Source organism: Periplaneta americana, chromosome 8 (genome assembly GCF_040183065.1).
Source record: "Periplaneta americana isolate PAMFEO1 chromosome 8, P.americana_PAMFEO1_priV1, whole genome shotgun sequence".
Lineage (NCBI taxonomy): Eukaryota > Metazoa > Arthropoda > Insecta > Blattodea > Blattidae > Periplaneta > Periplaneta americana.
In genome coordinates, this window is record NC_091124.1 from 21146367 (window position 1) to 21170706 (window position 24340).

General features: G+C 36.7%; 1 protein-coding gene across 3 annotated transcripts in view; it reads right to left on the bottom strand.

The window, feature by feature from the left end:
* Positions 1 to 24340, bottom strand: part of Syt14 (Synaptotagmin 14) — a 495921-nt gene that overhangs the window by 9905 nt on the left and 461676 nt on the right. For all 3 annotated transcript variants that reach the window (XM_069832593.1, XM_069832592.1, XM_069832594.1), the window contains 6 exons: positions 20116 to 20420; positions 15787 to 15993; positions 12762 to 12870; positions 10253 to 10410; positions 7637 to 7800; positions 4108 to 4249 (listed from right to left, as the gene is read on the bottom strand). In XM_069832593.1, coding sequence (XP_069688694.1) covers positions 4108 to 4249; positions 7637 to 7800; positions 10253 to 10410; positions 12762 to 12870; positions 15787 to 15993; positions 20116 to 20420 — 1085 coding nt within the window. The remainder of the gene's footprint in view (positions 1 to 4107; positions 4250 to 7636; positions 7801 to 10252; positions 10411 to 12761; positions 12871 to 15786; positions 15994 to 20115; positions 20421 to 24340) is intronic.

The following is a 24340-nucleotide window of genomic DNA, read 5'->3' on the forward strand; positions in this document are numbered from 1 at the left end:
TGAAGAGTTCGTATCATAGGGAATTCTTTATGGATTTCGTTCATTTAGGCATCAACGTGTGGGCATATCCCCCCCACTATGCGACTAGGTGTGCTGGGTGGGAGAGGTCTCACGCACGGGATAGGGAGGGCGCGCGGATAGTTGGAGTACAATTTCGGGTGGAGTCAACTTGGAGAAGGTGCTATGATTACACGCGTTGTCCGATCTATATGCAATAAACGACATCCGTTTTCTAAATAAACATATGTTGTCCGATTAGTGATATTTAATCATAAGTTCCGGTGTGGGTGTTGAAAGGGTGTAACAAATTTTAGTGGAAAAGTAGCGCAACATCGTGTCACAATGGCCGATTCATTCAAATCGAAATTGAAGAAATGTGCTCATACCGATAGAGCGGATCAAAGAAACCCAGGAAAGTCTGCTATGAATGGAGGTGAACGGACCAGAAAGTGCAGAGAACGCCAGAAAACCGAGAGCTGCCAGCCATTCTACTGCTCATAATAATGTCCAACGATTATATCGTATTCCTAGAATAATAATGTCGTAACTCCCAAAAATTGAATTTTAAATTACAGATAGTTTTGTAATTTTTATTAACCCTCTATTCAACAGTAGAACTGTCGTATCTCTGAGTTCAAGGACAAAGTCTGCATATTCGGTAATCCTGAGTTTTCATACGACTTTGAAATATTTATCTTGCATTTACTCAAAACTAACTTTTGGTAGTTACGACAGTATTATTTTAAGGGAACCAGGTAGTGATTAGGGGTCAAAAATCTGATTTTTTATTTTGTGTTTTAAAATAAAGTACAAAACTGCTCTTTAAAACAATATGAATATTGTTGGGGGTATTTCTGCAGATAAGCCTTTTAAATGACCTCTTTAAATTTGGCGGTGCATTTAATTCATACATTCTTCTTCTTTTTTTTTTATTTAAATACAGTTTTCCATAAGTTGACATTTTTTAAACTTCAGTGTATTTTTCTCTGAAATTACTCAATCAATTTACATGAAATTTTTATACCCTTTTCTGCAGCCTGTGTTCTACATAGTAGACCTACAGGTTTAAGAATATCACACACATAACACGAGGGAAAAAATATATACATTGAAAAAATTGTAAAAAAATTTTAAACAAAGTTCAGTATTTTTTTCTGTTTCACGAGGGATGAAATATTTAACTAAACATTGCTTTGGAATTTACAATACACATTAATAGATAACTTAAAAAAATACAAAATATATGAGTGAAGATTGTAGCAAGTAATGTGGACCTGAAGAATGAGGTACACTTAGCAAAGTGGCAAAACAGGTCATCAGTTAGGGCCTTTCTTTTGCACTTGGATACGAAACAAATTAGTTGTCTTTTATACCACTGAATTCAGAATGATTGATTGTATAAGCCTGGAAATCTTTATTCCATTCTGAGCACTATTCAACTAAACTTTTGTATTGAAATTTTTTAATCGCACAGTATCACTACCCAGTTCCCTTAAGGATATGGTATGTCCAAATAGCGAGATCAACAGAGAAAGTCTCACGGCGAATTCCAAATGTTAATTTAACTTATAATTTATCTTGAACACTAATAACCATATAATAAACGCGTGTTTTGAGAAGCTAGCTGTTGTTTGACGTTATCGCGCCAAAAATCCTGAGACCATGTCAGTGACAAAGCCTACACGTTCTTTTTCCGGGAATTTCCCTCAACCCATTAAGGGCAGATGCTGGATAACTTTCGGTGCTGGACCCTGGACTCATTTCGCCGGCATTACCACTTCATTTTACTCAGACGCCAGATAACAATGGCAGGTGATAAAGCGTTGTATATTAAACCAATTAAAATTAAATAACAGGCTATGGCGTGTTTATATTTTCCAACTATCCATTGCGCTGACTGTACAGATATCGAGTTACGGTTCAACTTCCTCGTGTACAGTTTCACAAAAAAAAAAAGACTGCCGACTGACCTTCTGCCGTTCCCTACTAATTGGTAGACATAAATAAATACAGTATTTCTATTCACTTCGACAGAAATCTTGTCTTCGCCAATTAATAACCAATCGCAATCCTCATTTAGAAAAACTGACACCTTTTCTTCATCTCCACGTGGAGGGAGAGTTGCCACGTCTATGAATCAACTGAAGTAGCAGTCACTGGGCAGTCGAGGGTAACTAGGAATATGGCAGCTGTACAACGTGTGAATGTGGGTCTAGTCAGGACTTTTTTTTTTTTTTTTTTTTTACAGTATATATTTCAACATGCCCCATTACATAGGTAATATTACATGTTTTGACATTTCTAGATAATTACATTTTTAAGATTGAAAATTTGCCAGTTGCGTAATCACTAAATATGTGTGATAAGATATGCGATGAGAATAAATTATAGTTAAGTACCATTCCAAATTCTGAATTCTTGCACCTTCCTACTTACAAACTTTCAAATTACATTAGCATTATTAATTGAAGATTATAAGACCCTGTGTTTCCCTAGTTACAATTTTAAATTACATCAGCAGCAAGAATTTAAGTATATATCACTCCTACATTTTCCTAGTTACAGATTTCAATTCAATAAGCAATAAACACACAAAAGGATAAAGATAATATACCAGTAAGTTACATAGATAGATCAAGAGACATTAAGAACATGGACATAGTTCCAAAGTAACAGTTTTACAAATTACACATACAATTAGAATATGTCTTAAAATATATTTACAAATTACCAAACCCCACATAAGAATAGAAACACACTAAATTATATTTAAAAATTATCAAGACTTCACTTTCACTATCCTAGATTTCAATTCAATAAGCAATAAGCCCACAAAAGGATAAAGATAATATACCAGTAAGTTACACAGATAGATCAAACGACATTAAAGACATGGGCATAGTTCCACAGGATCAGTTTTATAAGTTACACATACAATTAGAGTATAATCATCTTAAAATATATTTACAAATTACCAAACCCCACATAAGAATAGAAACACACTAAATTATATTTAAAAATTATCAAGACTTCACTTTCACTATCCTAGATTTCAATTCAATAAGCAATAAACACACAAAAGGATAAAGATAATATACCAGTAAGTTACGCAGATAGATCAAAAGACATTAAGGACATGGACATAGTTCCACAGTATCAGTTTTACAAATTACACATTACACATTCAATTAGAATATAATCATCTTAAATATATTTTCAAATTACCAAACCCCACATAAGAATAGAAACACACTAAATTAAAATTAAATATTATCGAGACTTCGCTTTCACTATCCTATTTACAAGTTTTGCAGTTTCACTGTCAAGTTTGATGTTTCACAGAATTGTGAAGTCTATATCGCGGACGAAGGTCGAAAATATTTGGAGGTAGTTGGAGGCCAGTGTAGGAAGTAGTAGGCCTACATCATTCTGCTTTTCTCAAACAGTTTACTTTGATCACGTTAATGTAGTCTTACAGAACCGTTTTAAAATCCACCCGTACCCTGTGTCCAGTCTGTATACATATTATTCCTTTTATGTTATACGCATTATTTGTTGTAGGCCTAATATATTATTCGTTATTTGTTATTTTGTTACTCTCGTTTTTTGCACAGTATTCCCTCTGTTCTGAGGATTTTTGCCTTGTCATGGAGGGACAAAGGAAATGGACAAAGAGGCCGATCGTGGATACGTCATCCTAAACGAAAGAGTACCATTACTGGTGCAAGGACAATCGCGTGAGAATGTGTGCAGCGTGAATATTATGAAGCCGAGAAGGACAAAGGAGAACATACATAATACTAGCCGTTTCTGAAATAAAGCAAAACAAAAATAACTTACATTCTACAGTGCATACATTTTATCTTTCCTCACTCGAACGTATACAGCGGCGCTGTGCACTGCCGCGTCCGTTCTACATCCGCGAGAGGGGAAAGATAAAATGTATGCAGCATATAATAATGTTTATGTACTATTTTGTAGAGGAAGTTACAAAATGTACTCACACATAATTGTTTGGGCTTCAGTTAAAAAAAACAGATAGGACAATAGAACTTTTGTAACAGAATAAATTAGTTCTTTTGCACGCGGCACCGTTCGCATACGTACCTGAAACATGAAAGTCTCCTTGAAGAGCGGGTTAGGTTGTCCTCGTCGAATGGATGTCTTGCTGCGGGACATTTCTTGGCCACTGCTGCTCACTAGGCATAATTTGACGTAAGTATCGGGTGGCCGAGTCATAGCTAGATTCCTGTGCATTAAATTTAACAGATTTTTTTTGTATTAGGTTTTTCAGTTATTACTTCAGGCTTCAGGCATATAAAATTAAATTCGTTCACTCACTCACTCACTCACTCACTCACTCACTCACTCACTCACTCACTCACTCACTCACTCACTCACTCACTCACTCACTCACTCACTCACTCATTCACTCATTTATTCAATAAATGAAACAAATTCAAAGCATTTCTCTCGCGGATTCCTTCAGAACTGCCCTAGCTGACAAACGTAGCTCTACAATCTACATCCATAAACTCTCCGCTGTTTTTTTAAAGGTTATTTAAAGACGCTGTATGAGCTACTGGCCGACACAGCGATCATGTATATCGGCGACTGGTGGTCAGGGTGCGAATTAACGGGGGGATTTCCCTCCTCTGTTGGAAAGTTATCCCCCTATCATAAATTCATATTAACATCCCTGCCAGGAATAACTTCTATCCTCCCCCCCTCATAAAATATAATTGTTTTAATACGAGTATATGTACTTCATAAAGTACAAAGTAAGCAAAGAAAATAATATTTCTGTATTATCATCACCAGCAAGCTGACAACAATCAATAACTTAGGAATTACACATCTTATCTTAAGCCTGTTCAGCGATATAATTGTTATTATGATCAAGATGCAAGACAAGCAACTCTGTGCGACCAAGCGTTGAGCCGTATCGAATGAGGATAATTATTTTATGGATGGTATTCTCTATCTAGGATTCTATTCTCCGCTCATCAGAAATCTTAATTCAACCCTGCTGGTGGTACAGTATCTTGTCTAGGGGTGGCAATCCTCCCTTATTTCCAGGGATCTCCCGTATTTGCCTCTAAATTTTAACAATCTCCCAGATCCCGTATTGTTAATCTCTTCGAGCATTTTTATCCCTTATTTTTGTATGTAAAAATCATTATTCTAAACATTTGATTTTGCCGTGAATTATGGTTGTTTATATGATGAAATTTGTTGTTCAAGAGATGCTTTAAAATGTGCAGTCTTTTAGAAGATAATGCTTGCCAGGAATGGGTTTTAGTGCTCACCTGTTTAAAATCAAAGAATATTAATAGATATTATATATAAAAAAAAACTGTTCTAAGCATACTGGTAGTAAAGCTCATACAAAGAGGATGTTAGCAGATGTTCGAAACAGGAGCACGACACATCTAACGAAATCATAGCTGCAAACTGCAGTCGACTGTCTCCAAATACTCTTAATTTAAGCCTAGCTGCCGAAGTGTAGAGTAAAGTTGTGTTTAAATAACTGTACGGAATAATTCGCCAATTTTATATGTGAAATTTTGTCGATTCCTTAGTTTCCCGTATTTTCATAAAAAAGTTGCCAACCTTATCTTGTGTATGGGTGGCATTATACCGTGTGACGTCATACGTCTTGACGTATAACCGCTGCTACCCAAGGTTACCAAGACTGGAGAAAGATCGCTAACTATAATAGATAATTTGTAAATCATGACAGTAGAGAATTATTGCAACTAATCTTTTATTTTCCAAGCAAAGTATGTTTATTTTATATTTTTGTGATTACCGGCTACAATAAACAGTTTGTGACTTGGTTCAAGAGGACACATGCGATTTTTGAAACTTACACTATTTTAATTCAAAATTTATAATTTCCATGATTTAATCTCATCTCTAGTTTAGGCAGCCATATTTGTTTAAACGTGCACCCTCTTATACCTTGAATCACGAAACATATTGTATCATGCAACATGTTCCAAAATACATGATATTATCGGTTTTTGTTTTCTTTTATTTTAAGATCATGCTACGAAGTAAGTTTGTAGTTAAGAGCACTCCAATTGATCCGGATGTCTTGAAGAAAGCTGTTGAAGCAGTTATGGCTCTTCCAGGAAATTTTTTAAAATTTTATTTGGTTATTTTACGACGCTGTATCAACATCTAGGTTATTTAGCGTCTGAATGAAATGAAAGTGATAATGCCGGTGAAATGAGTCCGGGGTCCAGCACCGAAAGTTACCCAGCATTTGCTCGTATTGGGTTGAGGGAAAACCCCGGAAAAAACCTCAACCAGGTAACTTGCCCCGACTGGGATTCGAACCCGAGCCACCTGGTTTCGCGGCCAGACGCGCTGACCGTTACTCCACAGGTGTGGACTCCAGGAAATTAAATCTCAAACAGAGAAGTCTGCAAATGATGGAAAATACATTTTTTAAATGGTTATGAGTTTTACAGATATATTTCCACCTATGTTCCCAGTGTTTCAATGTTTCAAGGTGCTAGAGGATGTATTCTAAAGTACACGAACTTGTTGTATCATAGAACACTTTACATATCCCTTCATTTTATTTCTTCCTTCCTTAATAGATATATAAAACAGGAAAATACCCGTAGGAAGTTGTAAACGAATCTTCAATAATTATATCAAGCATTTTTTCATTTAAAAATGTTATTTCCCAAAATAAAAAAAAAAATGTGAAAAGTGATTCAAGGTACAGCAGTCTCCCCTAATCAGCTCAAGCGGGTATCGGCAGGCAGACGCGGTACGACCTGAGCCGGCAGCATTGTCTACAACTTTATGAGGTTCGTTCCAACAAGCGGTTCATGGATCAGTTCATGTACGGTTCCTGTACCATCTTATGCGCATGCGCTAGTTGAGCATCTGCTATGGGATTGAAACTGGACTGGACGCTGTTGGAACGCTTTCGCGGATCGTTATGTACTAAATCCAAAGATGCTATAACTGTGATCATCTTTGCTAAGAACGCGATGCTGAATTATTATCGTTTCGCAGTTAATTCTAGTTGCAGAAAATAGAACTTCGATCATTTTCTATAAAAAGATGACAAAAAATATGGAAGGCAAGAATTCCGCTAATTCAATGTCGTGTACTGGGGGACTCTCATCTAAAAATAGTTTTTTTTTTTAATTATTAATGTATGTACGTTATTTATTATACTTTTAATCAAAGCTGCATGTTGAAATTGTAATTAACTATTTAAATACCCAAATAATTTCCATTCCCTTTCTTTTTGGCGAAAATTTAAATTAAATCTCTAGTTTTATTATTCGTCTGCACTGTCACTTTTCATCTTTAACCTCATTGATGTGAACAGTCGATCATGTCTTTCTTCAGTATCCAGGAGACGTTGGTGAGCTTATGCGCATGCGCGTCTTGCGTACTCTTCCGTACATGCCTCAATCCGCGGACTATTTCTGACCGTTCCGAACCCGTGTCAAAAGCTTGTTGGAACGCCCGACTGCAGTACATGTTTCCGGTTCAGGACTGGTTCGGATTGTGTTGGAACGCTTTTTCTGTACTGCGCATGCTCACGATGGTTACGGACGGTTCCTGACTGTTGTTGGAACGAATCTATGGAAGTTGAGCTCACCTGAAGTGGCTTCCTTTGACCACTTCTACCGACAGCCGACCGGTGGTGCCGTTGTATGCGAGCCCGAGGAGGAGCTCGGGCACTCCGCCGTGCTGCATGGAGTGCGTGGAGCCCGTGCTATCACTGCGAGCCAGGCTCAGGAGGTCTGAGGCTGACGAGTTGAGCTGCAAGCGTTGGGAGAAATCGTTATTAAGTGCAGATAAAGGGGCTAAATACCAGTGGCGTAGAATCAATGTAAGCTAAAAAGCTCAGCTTCGCCAGTTAATAATAATTTCATAATAACCTGCAGTTTATGAACAAAATCATTTATTAATTTTGATAGAGTTTATATTTACGCTTTAAATATTGTGATGCGGCAGGTCAAGATGATTTGTGATGCAGCAGTAAACAAGAAGCCTGCACACACCAGCTTCCAAGCAGACTGGCTTCTTACACTCATTCTTCTGTGTAACCCACCCCGCAGATTTTCCATCCCTTTCTAACTAAACAATCCTGGTCGCAAGGCTCGCAAGAAGCTAGCTTTTACATTCAAAATAATTTAGTTTCCGAGTTATCCCTTTCGTGAGTTGTGTTCAGTTGAAATGTTAGTGTGCATTGTGGCTGATATAATAAATAATGAGCGAAATAACAGTTCCTGACACCAATTTACTTGCATTTTTTAGGACAATTCTATTATCAAGACTGACTTACGAACAAAAGTGTGATTTAGAAAACAAATGACCGACTCCCTTGCTGTCAATGAAAGACATAACCAAAACACAGACGCATACTTACGTAATGATAGTAATACTGTATCTATTGACCGTTAATATTGTAATTTCTCTAAATATGACAGGGAGTGAGCTTATGTTATACGTATACGTGTCTATTTATTAGAGATACTGTATGTGTAAACAGTGAATTCATATTTTACTACGTACCATTTCAGATCATGCCTTATTGGTGTTACTTACGAGGTTCCAACCAATCTTCGACTGCTAACTTGACATTGACTATTATTTATTTTAAAACTATACTTTTGTAATACGTTTTATCATATGTACATGAAAGACAACTTGACTTAGCTTCCCCTGCTCAAAATTTCATGCTACGCCACTGTTAAATACATCTGGTTGATGTTCTGGCTGATACATATAGCCTATTTATTATCAGGCAGTACATCTCACTTGACGATATGTGTCAGAGGAAGAACAATTGAAGACCTCGGTGCAAAAACCGGTCGAGTCCAGAAATGAAAATTTTACAGAAAAAAAAAAACTTTCCCCAAAAATTGAATGTGAATTAATTTAAAACTGACTTTTTACACGATAATTTAGGAAAATTACTAGTTTTTTTATGTGATTACCAATATTCTTGTTAGTTCTCTTTCTTCAAAGAATATTTTTTAATGGTGGACTTGAATGTTTTTTGTCCCGAAAATACAACAGATTTCTTTGCCATTTTTCGACTTCATTTATTTCTTGCTTGAAAACAAGTCTAAAAAACTTAAGTCTTAGGTGAGTTCCCGTCGGAGGGTTAATCAATGCATCGAGGTCTTCAATTGTTTGTATACATCTGTATAGTGTAATATGTAGCTTTGTGGCGCCTTGTTGGTATCACTTGTAAGATTCAGGCCTGTCTTCGGACAGTTGACTAAACACCAAAGGTGATAAAATACTGTTTTGATATTGTACATTACTAGGGGTGTGATTTTTTGGTACTAACGATATACTCGAAATGTGTTAAAAACTTAATTTTATGCATCTTGACTACACAACTTTTAACACTATATCACTTCGGAAAATGTATTATTTGTCTTTATATTACCTCGTTAATATGTTTTGGCCTGCTATAGGTCATCTTCAGAGTTCAGAACTCAGAATAAAATAATCCATAAAATCACACTCCTATACATTATAAATGTCTTTGTTTTTTCTGAACAAAATGGTATATATTTCATATTGTGTAATCTTAAGATAAAGAAACAAAATGGTGCATTCATTGTACAAAATCAAGAAACTTTTATTTTATCAAATAGTATAATAATAATAATAATAATAATAATAATAATGTAGTTAATAAACTAAATGAACATTTTTTGTAGATACAAGGTATCGATATAAATGCAAACTTTAATCTTCACAATATCAGAAATGAGTTCATAGAATATTGCCCGATCTTCGTGAAACAACCTGTGTGTGTGTGTGTGTGTGTGTGGGGGGGGGGTGGTGATGGTAAGGTAGGTATATGTATGATATGAAGGCGTCAGTGAGCATGAAATGTTGTTTTGCAAAGATGTGTTTCTATTCCAGTTTGTTAAAGAGCTTAATTTAAATCCAGTTTATAGGGTAATAGTTACATGAAAGCGCAGTATCCATTTTTAATCTGTTTGTTTTGGCGCATATCGTAATAGCCAGATAAAGTATAGTATAGCATAGTAATCTGTGGCGGGACATCCCATGAAGGGCAAAGGCCGACCAGTCTACTTCTGGCTTCACGACCACATGCCTCAGTAGAGGTCAAAGATCACCCAACCAGAACGGGGGTATCGTGTAGTAAGCACGATGATCTCCCAATCCGTTATAGCTGGTTTTCTCTCGCAGAGATCTGCAATGAGTTGCAAGTATTTATACTGACTGTCAAGTTGGCTCTCGGTTCCAGGGCCACCCACATGGTTGTTTCGAGCTCGAGGTTGATGGAGGTGAAGCTGACCACACACTCGCCGATCATCCGCTCACGACGCATTCTCTCGCAGCCATACAGCCGAAACCGCACGCCCATGCTGTTCACATCCTCTGCAACATTTAATATTCATCAACAAAACAAGTACAAGTGCTACAGCTGCATAGTGTTATAGGCTAATTATTACATCGGTATCGCTTTGGGCATCAGTCAATGCAGAAGTAGCGCGATGTTGTCAGTTCGCTATAGCCTACTAGAGTCGACGGCAGCTCGGAAGGCGGTCGTGTGCTTGCGTTTGCGACGAGAGAGACAGATAGCGCAAGGCAACGTGCAACATTGCCACGTGATACTTCACGAGCGTGCGTAATACAAATAGAGCAGGAGAGAATTTAGTCGTTGATTACTTTGAGGATGACATCAAACAAAACCTCTTTCCTTCACTAACAATATCCTTTGCACGGTTCTCAATCTCAGATCACATGCTTCTGCAGTCGTTTCTTTCGCGTTTGCAACGTTGCAGCCAGCATCAAGATGGCCGGCAGCGTTCTTCTTGTCAACGTTTTAAAAATAATTATACATTTTAATGTATTCATCGACTCTAGAAATGTCAGATTTCTTCAAAATTTTGGAAAATAATGTCTTTGCTTCATCTGGAAGCTCATTTCTTTTAGTTTTCAAAATTATATAACTTGTACCCATTATCTCAATAATTTAATAATTATTTGGGCATTTATAATATAAACGCACTATACCTTCTATACTTTACGCCATCTTCAGTGTCTGTTTTCTCCTATTTCACATTTTCCGACATTTATTATCCTTCCGACGGACAAAAAGTAATGTTGGGCTAAAACTTCACTGAGGTACCAAATTGAGGCTTAAACTTGTGGCTATGTTGCAAACTAAAATTATTATTATTTTATCCCATAATTATACAAATATATATATATATATATATATATATATATACATATATTTTTTCTAAAGTACTTATACATATAATATGGCATATCTTTTGAATGGTTCAAGATAAATAAATAAATAATTTTGGTATGCAACATTCTCTGTATGTAAGGAATCATTTTCGCGAAAGGTTTACCCTGGCTCAGTTTCTAATGGTGTTAGGTCGGTCCAAAATTTTATTAAAATTTTTCCCAAAAAAAAAAAATTCTTTGTGCCCCTAAATTCGGTTTTCAAGTTTGAATTATGTAAATTGCTTAGTTTAACTCCAAGAATAATGTCACCAAATTTTGAAAGATCTTAAGGGAAAAATGTGGATTTTTGTCCTAAGAATCGACGAATACTTCTATTTCCCGCGTCAGCTTGTGCAGTACTTGTCTTTTTATAGTTTCCCCTTCCATTTATTTATTTTACACATACAATTTGCCGGTATATCAGTTTTACTTATTCAATGTATTGAAACATTCACACGTGAACAAACGAACTCCGGAAGCACTTGTTGCTGACTGACTCCGATTAGTTCCACAGTACAAGCTTGTGACATCAGAAATGCTACGGCGCATATAGCAGACGCCCGCCTTCCGAGCTGCCATCGACTCTAGCCCTTTCCCTGGAGTTGGCGTGATATAACGCCAAAGTCATGCCACCAGTGACCTGGTTGGCTGGCTTTACGAGGGCACGTTTTGGCCATGGGATGATTGCCCAAGACCGACAGGTGGTCTGGGTGGTATTAGTGAATTCGACGCTGACAGGTGGGTTATCCTGTCTCAGACCTTGATTGAGCCAGTTCTCGTTTCGCGCACGAGTAGTCTGATAAGCTCCATTTCAGCCTCGGAAACCCGTACCGCCCCCAGACTTCAACTCAGCCTATTTTTACTATTGGGGATGATAGATGAAATGAGGGACAGACTGAGTGTGTTGAAAGAATTATAGGGGAAAATAGGAGTACCCCGAGAAAAACTATCTGCAACGTCTGCTTTGTCCACCACGAATTCCATCACATGACTGGGAATCGAACCCGTGTCCCCTGAATAAAAGACCAGCGCTCTAACACTTGAGCTACAGACTCGGTAGCAGCTGTCTGGCATGAACGTGTTTTCAAGTCTAGGGTAAAACACGCCTTAGTGTACGATTTTATTCTGCTAAGCGATATCCGATCGTTTGGTTGTAAAACTTGAGGTCCTCGCTCATATTAAAGCATGTCTATAAACGTTGAGTTAAAATAAGGATTGTCCGCGCAACAAAAAATATTCGGAATGCGTCCATTTTGATTTTATTTTGTTTAGAATGCCTGCCAGGAGATTGGTGGAATTTAAATATCCAGCTGCCAGAGAAAGAGCTAGGTAGTTCCCAGTTTAGAAGTAACAAAACAAGAAATGCAGTAGTTCTATATGCGAAAGGAAAGTGGAGGATAGCGGGGACGTGAGTATAGTCTATGTTTTACAAATGCCGAAGAGTTTCAGTGTAAGTTGACATTTTACCACTGTGTAGAAATTTAACTTACCTGGGTTCACTCTATGCAGCAAAAAGCTCTCCAAATACTGAGGATTGTTACCTTGTCGCACCTTGGTCTTATGCTTCTGTCTTTTATTGGGTAACATTACTAGCCGAACCTGAAAATATGTATATAATATTATTTTTTAATAAATTATTTTGTAAAAGTATAGAACTGTATTACAGCTACCAGTATTCAAAGAAGTTGTGACATTAAACCTTCCTTGCAGGGTTAACCATAGATACAAAATAGGTACGTCATTAGGAGTCCAAATATACAGTACGTTCGTAACTCGGCCGGACCGTTCCGCGGCATAGGTTGTCAATTGACGAAAAATTTTATAGACACTTCTACCATTCATGCAAGCCGTGCAACAACTAACAAGCATGCAATCAAGTCCGTATCAGACCGATTTCTGAAGTGTAATCAAATCTTATTGTTGTGTTATTTAATGCCGCGGAACGGTCCGGCCGAGCTACGAACGCATTATATCTATTTTGTTATTTCGATTACAACCTTTTTATTGAAGACAGAAGAATGGAACGTGTGGAGTGGATAGACAAAATAAGAAATAAAGCTGTGTTGGAAAGAATGATGCTGAAACTGATCAGGAGGAGAAAAAGGAAATGGTAGGTCACTGGCTGAGAAGAAACTGCCTACTGAAGGATGCACTGAAAAGAATGGTGAACGGGAGAAGGGTTCGGGGCAGAAGAAGATATCAGATGATAGACGACATTAAGGTACAGTATATGGATCACATGCGGAGAGTAAGAGGAAGGCAGAAAATAGGAAAGATTGGAGAAAGCTGGGTTTGTAGTGAAAGACCTGCCCTTGGGCAGAACACTATGAATGAATGAATATTTAAGTTGTAGCTCGAAGCAGTTCCTAACATACATGAAGTAGACCATTTTGAGTGATGCAACCTATAATATGCGAATTATAAATAAAATGTGATTTTAGAGGTGTAATAATAACAAGAATATATACACAGATGCATATGTATGTATATATTTATATATACAGGATGTAACTGAGTGACTTTTTCCAAAAATTTAGGGGGCTGTAGAAGATGGTGAAGATTTTTCACCGAGGAACCCATGACCGGAAATGAGAATCCTCTTCCAATTACTCTCTGTCTGAAGATAAGCGCGGGCCAGACGATCATAGTGCGATGGAGCACCGTCGTGTTGGTAGGCTACCACTTACTAGCCAACTGAATAGGTAGGAAGTTTGCTATCACAAGAACAGGAAAATGAACATTTCACAGTGCTATATATACTACATTATTCATTTTCGGTCATGGGTTCCTGGTGAAAAATCTTCACCATATCACCCTCTAAATCCCCCCAAATTTTGAAAAAGTCATTCAGTTACACTCTGTATATATGAACCTTGGAAAAAAAGACCCTCTTTTTTGTATTTTCTTAACTCCGTTTGAGAAAGTATTAAGTAATGTTTTAAGACTTATAATTCAAATATAAATTTCAACACAATAATTTTGTCGTTTTTGTACTTCTTGCTAGAACACATAATGTAGTTTTAATATTACTTTTCATGCGAGCAATGCTCGTGTGCTTTTTTAATGATGTAGGCCTATTATGAGTTGTCTTTATGCTGACTTTGATATCAACATTATTTTCGTTCAAAATTGAACCTCTTGTACGTTCTTTCTGTCTCTCTTGAAGTCATTGTTACTTCGTTATTTGTCTATCGCACTCGTTCTTAAGAATAATCCTAAGCATAATGCACCACTTCTGCATTTAGGTGTGGTAAGTTGGAAAGGAAAAAAAAAACCCACGCTTGTCGCATGAAGTACTTGCCGTGTCAGACAACTCGTACATAGGCGTACTTGAATTGACATTGATATTGTATTTGAAAGAGATTCAATAGATTAACTATAAAAAGTACTTGTAGAATTGCTTCATTATTTCAGTTAAATTAATCATGGCCGACAAAATATTCATTAGAAATTTTACAGTTTGCTAATTTGTAAAATATTTCCAAATAAATTATGCTGCCATTTATTTCACTCGAATAATATAAGTCTCTGTATTTCTGTGTTATTCAAAATTTCAATAACATTATAAATTTTGAACAACTGATGGAAAAAGGTGAAAAAAGGAACAATGAGAAGTAAGGAGAATAAAATTAGATGTAATATGAAATAAGACATATCTTAAAAAGCAGCGAACTTGCATTATACATTTTACAATTTTAGACTATTAAAGGTGTATGACCACAAATATTATCAGAAAATGCAGGTTCTAAATTTCTAAACTTTTATGAGAAAATGAACTCACAATTGGACAAAAATTACAAGGTACCACAGCAAGACTTATTAGAACTTAAATATCTCAAAAAAAGTACAAAAAAGGTTACTAATAATATTTTTCAAACCAGTTTTATCAAAGTATGAAAAAAAATTCTGCAGTTACATCATTTGGTAACCATAACATTGTTACAGTCTCTCTGCTATCTTTAATATTTTTCCTGCATGTAATAAACTCTTATTTCTGAAAAGTAGACTACTCTCAGACATGTAGAGTTGTTTATTTTAATACAATTAATTTTTTATTTGTCCTATAAATATATATTAAAATTTACATAATGTTTTGTGACCTAATTTTTCTATTTTCAAAGAGATGGGCATTATTTTAGTCTATCTTTTGCATAAATGCATGTTAAATCAGTGTACAAAATTTCAGAATTCTATCTCTAATCGTTGTGGAGTTATGAAATAATATGTGTGAAAATGTTCAAATTTTGGAAAATTTAATTTAAAGTAAAAAGTGAATTATAAAAAATATTATTAGTAACCTTTTTATACTTTTATCAGATATTTAAGTTCTAATAAGTCTTGTGGTACCATGTAGTTTTTGTCCAATTGTGAGTTCATTTCCTTATAAAATTTTAGAAATTTAGAGCCTGCATTTTCTGATAACATTTGTGATCTTTCACGTACATATACTCTTAATCTGATTAGAATCATCTGTAGAAGTCACAGGATGAATGGAAGATGTTGTTTAACAAGTACCTGAGTGTGGGTGGCTCCACCTCTGTCCCTTGCAGGAATGTCCCTAGCTTGGAGTACCCGTACGGTCATCTTCCTCATCGGGGCATCGTAAGCAAATGCTACCTCCAGATGCCCACATTTGGATACAAGATTGCTTTCCTGGTCACCAAATGCGCTCTGGAGGTCAGTGACATCAAACAGCTGTTCCTGCGGCAGCACAACAATACACTAAAATCAACAGTAACCCTGTCCTCAGACAAAGCTATGGCAAAAATATACTTATTTGCCTTAAATAGGTCTATGTATACAGAAAGTCCCATTTATCGTGTGCATCTCTTATAACTTCTTTTTTGTTTAGATAGGTATTGGAATTTTTGTTTTTGAGATTTATGTTAGAACGAGGGGCTAACATGACTGTAGAGATTTAGTGCATATAACTACATTATGGTACAAGATACACGTGACGTCATCAAATTTTCAAATAGCACTACATACTTTAATCATGTTACATTGATTACACACATTAAGACGAGTTGAAAAATGTATCACAATGTCACCTTCCTAATCAATAACAACAACAAAATACAAAATGAATGCCATCAGAATGTACCGTTTGTTGTGGTGCCCCATTCATCTTGTGCATTAACTTACACAAAAGGAAAGACGACTGACGTCCGTACACGTCGTGTGTTTTGTGTTTGCTGTCTTAACATGTAAACAAACCATAACTGTCCACGCCACAATCCACGTACAGTGGCCTGCACGTTCTCCGGATCTGTCGCCACTCACTTCTTCCTGTGGGGAACTGTAAAGGACAGTGTGTACCAGAACATTGTGACAACACCAGACGCCATGCAGCAATGCATTCGACAGGCTTGTGTATCCATTCAGCCAGCAACATGCCGGGCAGTCATACGGTCTTTCGGGGAACGCCTTCGAATGTGCTTTAATGTGAATGGTCACCATTTGGAACATCTTCTGGGACTCTCAAAGCATAACATTATCACATTGGAAGTACGTTTTTGTTTCGTTTTGTTGTTGTTATTGATTAGGCAGGTGACATTGTGATACATTTTTAAACTGGTCTTAATGTGTGTAATCAATGTAACATGATTAAAGTGTGTAGTGCTGTTTGAAAAATTGATGACGTCACGTGTTTCTTGTACCATAATGTAGTTACATGCATCAAATCTCCCCTCGTTGTAACATAATGCTCAGAAACAAAAATTCCAATACCTATCCAAACAAAAAGTTATAATAGGTGGACAAGATAAATTGGACACTCTGTATATTGTATTCATTATTTGTGGCGGAAGAAACAACTATAGACCAGGTTTTCTCCGAGTATTTTTGGTTTTGTTTGCATTCTGCATTTACGAATTAGTTACTCTCGTAATGATAGGCCTATAGGGGAGAGTCGGGTAGTATCGGACATCGGGTAATATCGGACAGTGAGTTTCTTTCATCTACCATACGATGATAGTACCTGATTGACATGGTTACGTTTCTGTGATGTCGCATAGAGAAACTTAACCATGTCATTCAGGTACTACCATATGGTGGTAGATGAAAGAAACGCACTGTCCGATACTACCCGACTCTCCCCTACATGAAAAATCCTAACATATTTTTATTAAATATTAAGGAGTACACATTTGAGAAATAATGTAAAATATAGATGCATTGGAAACTGGCTCTGATGATTTTTTTCTATAATTCTGGTAGCTAATGATCAGGAATAGCAACTACCGCGAGGAGTGGATAAAGATTACAAATCAAAGTCTATACAGAATGTCCGATAAGTTCCGCATCATGGTTAAATTATAAAATTTGTTCAATATGACCATCTCCGATTTCAAAACATGCCTAGAGTGAAACTTCACGATAATTACAACGAGGTGCAGTATGTCGACGATGGTTTCACGACACTTTTCCTCGATCCGCGTTCGTGGATGGTGCAGGTCACAAATCTTCACTTCGTGTACCGTTTCATTAAGAAAATCCCGTAAATCAGAGTCAAGCGAATTTAGGTCCGGCGACCTGGGAGTCCACTCTCTGGGTCCTGTGCGGCCTATGTACATACGATGATGCCGGAAGGGACCTGATAGACAAAAAACCAGAATGGTTCATGCAGGATCGTGCTCCACCACATTGGTGCCACATCTGTGTTGAATTTGCTCGATGACAACTTCCCCGATCGGTGGATATAACGCAGAAGATCCAGAGAGTAGACTTTCAGGTCGCCTGACATAAATCCACCTGACTTTGCTTTCTGGATTTTTCGTAAGGAAAAGGTATAGGAAGTAAAGTTTCGTGACTTGCAATACCTACGAACGGGATCGAGGAAAAGTGTCGTGAAATCACTGCCGACATACTATACCGCGTTGAAGTTCGCTTCCAGACATGTTTGGAAATCGTAGAGGGTCATATCGAACATATTTTTTTATTATTATCCGGAACTTGTTGGACACTCTGTAGATTATTTCAGTACTTTTTCGAGTTCTAGATAGTTACCGCTTTGGAAGAGACTATTAGCCTATATGGAATATTTTGTGGATAATAATAATAATAATAATAATAATAATAATAATAATAATAATAATAATAATAATAATAATAAGTTCTTCGGTACGATAAAATCGATTACAAGCGTTTGCACAATTGTTTATTAATTTACTTATTTATTGCTAAGTACAGTTTCAGAAAAAAAATTGCCGACTCTTGAAGTTCCTTTCAGAGCACTATTCACACCGTAACGATTTAATAACGGTTTTCAACACAGTATTAGTAGTATTTCACAACTAATGCAAAAAACACTAAATTAATATGAAAATAAGATCAAATTAATGCCTAAGAGTTATTATGTAACAAACATGTACAGTATCACAACCCCGATTATGAAAATTCATCGAAGCATTCCGGTAGCTCTGTGCTAGTGTGCTTTCTCGCAGACTACAAAGTTTAGGGTTCGGATACTGTTGAGGAAAGAGTTTTTAAAATTAATTATGTAGGTTAATTTCGTTTACCATCATTCTATTTTACTGTACGACTTAAAAATATTCATCTACTATTATGAATAGATCAATTTTCAACGCATCTTTTCAAATGCCTTTCCCATTACGACAACAATCGACGTAAAATGCATTTCCGTAACTGGCAAAGCGATCTCGTGTGTACCAATGCTTTGGAGCACTGAGCATGCGCAATGGTTTGAATCTGGAATTCAGGTGAGCCATTTTTTTTCTGTAACTGTACATACTACAGTACAAAATTAATATACAGAATAAACGTAGCGCATAACCGTTTGGTTAAGCTCGTATTCGGGAGCAGTAAATTTAATAATAAAAATATAATATAATATAATATAATATAATATAATATAATATAATATAATATAATATAATATAATATAATATAATATAATATAATATAATATAATATAATATAATATAATATAATATAATATGTACTAAAATAAATATAACAAAATTCAATAAAAGTACAATAACTACAAAATTGGAATTATTAAGATAAACATCAGAAAATAAAATCAGGAACAGAATATAAGTTTGAATAATTAAATGAATTAATAATAAAAAAGAAAAGGGACATGGATATTAAACAATTTGCTTTATTTTATTATTAAAATTTCAGAATTAAAATTGCTTAGGTCTGGATTTATTATCACTATGAAGTTATATAATCTTGGCCTTTTAACTGTGGCTGTGATTTAGTCCAGTGGTAGTGTAAAATTTAGTTCCGTTAAGAACATAGCAGCTTTGTTCTGGTAGAATAAACATGGTGTTAATTTAGGAAAATTGGCTAATGCCACAACTGATCGACGAGGAAGAACAGGGGTTCATTTTCCAACAAGACGAAGCCCCTCCACATTGGCATACGGAAGTCAGGGTGTACCTAAATCAACACCTGCCAGGCGGATGGATTGGTCATACAACGGACGCAGACAGCACTTTCTGTACATGGCCACCCCGTTCACCGGATTTCAGTGTGATTTCTTTCTGTGAGTTTTCGTCAAGAGCAATGTTTACATACCTCCACTTCCAGCGACGTTGGCAGAATTGAGAAGACATTAACACAGCAATCAGGAACATCACACAATACATGCTTGAGAGGGTTTGGCAATAATGGGACGTCTGCCGTATTACACGTGGGGCTCACATCGAGTGCATCTAAGGTCAGTAAAAAACTTCAAACTTCCCTCTTTCAAATGGTGGTAAGATCATGTATTTATGTTCAATACTGGTGAAAATATAGCCTTCTGAAATCGTCCAGTAATTTGTAACCAGGGTGTGGAACAAAGCAGGCCGCGATAGAATGGAGGTGACGTACGTCTTGGTTGTTGATGGTGTCCGTGAAGTGCGACGACGTGCTGGGGTGCGTCTCCTGCGCGGTGAGGGGCGCCTCCTCGTCCATGGTGTCCACGCTGCACTGCATGGGCAGCTTGCGGTACGCGGCGCCGCTGCCGCCGTTGCCTCCACGCCCATCGCGGTGCCGCAGAGCCTTCTCCTTCTGCTGCTCCTCCTCTCCGCTCGTCGTCGAGCAGCTGGAGGACGCGCTGCTGCTGCCAACCTTGCCCTTCTCCGCCAGAGAGATGAGGTCCGCGCCCTGCGATGACGTCGGCGACTTGCTCGGTTCTGCAACACGTACAAGTGTGTGAAGAACTGCGCTACGACCGTGCCAGTGGCAATGAAAGAAAAACTCGGGCATTTCAAATGCAAGTTATCCTTCGAGCGGGCGCGCCTTTGTATAAAGTGCGCCAAATTTTATAAACATAAACAGTCTTACTAATAAACCGTGTATAGTTTTTATACGAGACTTATGCAGAGTTGAGACAGAAAACGTTACTAATAAACCGTGAATAAGCTATGGACGTATAAACAGGCTGTAACTATACAATGGGAATTGCTTTGCAGTAGTTATATACGCGAAACCCCTTGTTTAAGCGTTGTATATAGAGAAAAAATGGCCGCCCCTCTAACAGCTGTTCGTATAGACCGTCATTTTATGATGATGGTTGCCTTGTAACCACAGAAGAACAAACCAAAGATCATAGAATTATTAGAATAATATTGCTGTAGCTTGTACTCTTTTGTAGTGTGGTAATCGATTAGAGCCAGTTGTACTATCGATATTTAACACGCCACACTAGAGCGCTCTACCGGATGCAATAGAGAACCTCAGATATTCTATTACCTTTCGTAATGAAGTAATGACGAAACTATGACGTAGCTGTGTAACAGTTATACTGTTATACACAACGTATGTAGTGATTATTAGTAAGAAATTTACACACGACTTATAAACGAGCTACTCATTGCATAAGTATAAGACAGTTAAACGTCTGTATATAGCGTTTTTATTAGTAAGACCGAAAGAGTATAAGATATGCTGGTCATATGGCCTTGTATACCTCTGATTAGGATCCTGGCTGATGTACACATCTTTTACCAGGCAATACATCTCACTTGACGATATGTCAGAGGAAGAACAATATTGTTTGTATACATCTGAAATCTGATTACAGTCTTACTAATAAACTGTGCATAGTTTTTATACTAGACTTATGCAGAGTTGAGACAGAAAACGTTACTAATAAACAGTGAATAAGCGATGGATGTATAAACAGGCTGTAACTATACAATGGGAATTGCTTTGCAGTAGTTATATACACGAAACCCCTTGTTTAAGCGTTGTATATAGCGAAAAAATGGCCTCCCCTCTATCAGCTGTTCCATATCGACTGTCATGGTTGCCTGGTAACCACAGAAGAACAAACCAAAGACCACAGAATAATTAGAATAATATTGCTGTAGCTTGTACTCTTTGACCAAAATGTAGTGTGGCAATCGATTAGAGCCAGCTGTACTATCGATATTTAATACGCCACACTAGAGCGCTCTACCGGATCCAATAGAGAACCTCAGATATTCTATTACCTTTCGTAACGAAGTAATGACGAAACTATGACGTAGCTGTGTAACAGTCATACTGTTATAAACGACGTATTTAGTGATTATTAGTAAGGAATTTACACACGACGTATAAATGAGCTACTCATTGTATAAGTATAAGACAGTTAAACGTTTGTATATAGAGTTTTTATTAGTAAGAACATTAGTGTAATATGTTACTAGTCAGGGATGTATACAGTAAGGTGGAAAGAAACTGGCCACTCTATCCCATTATCTTTTGACTCTTAATTGCCTCGTGAGTTATGTCTTATTTGTGTCACTTATGAGGTTTAAATCTGTCTGCGGATAAGTAATTAAAATTGCGTTGTTAATAGAAGGGATGATATTGGAGCTAAATGACAGTAGGTAAACATATGCACTAAAAATAAATTGGGTCGATTAAATAATCTGTAATGTCTAGACTCTAGAGTCCCTTTGTAATGAGAGTTGAGGCGTTCCATGATCTCCTTTTAATCCCATCAACAATTAAAATATGTAATGATTTGATAGCACTGAATGACTAGAAAATGGAAAAACAAATCTCCCATGAGAAGCAAAATCATTGGCCTAGCTAGATTGTATACAGATATTAAACAAATTTGATACATAATTTTATAATATAGTACATTATTGCAGCCACATTATCACTGAGGAATAAGAAAAACCTGAAAGGCCGTACCAGTGGTAATGATAGAAAAACTCAGGCATTACAAATGCAAGTTATCCTTCGAGCGGGCGCGCCTTTGTATAAAGTGCGCCAAATTTTTATGAACATAAAGAGCATAAGATATACTGATCACATGGCCTTGTATACCTCTGATTGAGATCCTGGCTGATATACACATCTTTCACCAGGCAGTATATCTCACTTGACGGTATGTCATAAAAAGAACAATATTGTTTGTATACATATGAAATCTGATTAGTGTAATATGTTACTAGTCAGGGATGTATACAATGAAGGTGGAAAGGAACTGGCCACTCTACCCCATTATCTCTTGACTCTTAATTGCATCGTGAGTTATGTCTTATTGGTGTCACTTATGAGGTTTAAATCTGTCTGCGGATAGCTAATTAAAATGATGTTGTTAATAGAAGAGATGATACTGGAGCTAAATGACAGTAGGTAAACATATGTACTAAAAATAAATTGGGTCGATGAAATAATCTGTAATTATCTGTAATGTCTAGACTCTAGAGTCCCTTTGTAATGAAAGTTGAGGCGTTCCATGATCTCCTTTTAATCCCATCAACAATTAAATTATGTCATGATTTGATAGCACTGAATGACTAGAAAATGGGGGGAAAAAAAAAACAAATCTCCCATGAGAAGCAAAACCATTGGCCTAGCTAGATTGTATACAGATATTAAACAAATTTCGTAAATAATTTTATAATATACTACATTATTTTGTAATAAAGTTTATTATATAATACATAGCTACATTATCACTAAGGAATAAGAAAAAAATGTTACCTTGTATTTACTAGAAGTAAATCCATTGTAAGTGCTTACTGGATTATACATTAAAGTATGCCATGTCTGGTTCCATTGTCTCAACTTTTCTCCTAGTTATTATAGAGGGACTCTAATTTATACCTTCTAGGGTTTTACGTGTAATGGACTTAATTACGTGGTTCGATATTGCATTGTATACAATTTCAAGTTGTAATATACTACCACAGTCTAGTATATATACTGTTTTCGCTGTAAGAAAAATCCTAATGTAAACATAAGCACGTTGCTGTCATACCCGTGATTGGCTCCCAGTTGAAACACTCACACGGCGCAGGAAAATATAGTCCGTATTTGGAAACCACAATCTTGTATTACTTGAAAATAAAAAATTTAAATTCTAGTTGTTAAACACGATGAAACATATAACTTCACTCATGTGTAAAACGCTATGTAAAAGAAAAGCTACTTTTATATTTTGTTATGTAGCCCTACTATGAACGCGGATGAATACCAACAGTAATACCGAGGTAGTCTGTTCTTGTAACAAGCTGGCGTCACTTGAGCTCGTAGTTGTTCACGAAAACACGTGGTACTGAGATATGGCTTCTGTATCCTCAACTGTCCATTGTGAAGACATAAGACTTAAAAATAATTTAATTGCAGTAATTATAAAGAAATGTTTCCTAAACAAATGAATGCATAGTATTGAGGTTAGGCCTACTTGACGAGTAACGGGAATTGTTTAACATGAAACAGTATGTACAACAGTAGGCGGGAACATGTACTGAGAATCTATGGCGCCAAACAGTGACCAATGAAGCCTCAATTCAGTCACGTGCTATTGTTGACATTAGGATTTTTCTTACAGCGAAAAGATTATAGTCACGAAGCTTGAGTTGTGAGGGTGCTAGGAACAATAGGCTGTGGTGGTACTATTTAGCATTGTCTGTAATGAGGCGATATTAGCGATCCTAGTGGTTAGCAACTATCTATGGATGCATATTTACTACGTATTGAGCTTCGTGACTGTATATACTAGACTGTGGTATTACTGTGCGACCAAGCGAAATACTGAAATAAACGTCTTAACATCACTCTAGCAGTGTTGCCATATTTAGCGATAAGTTGCTAAATCTAGGGAATT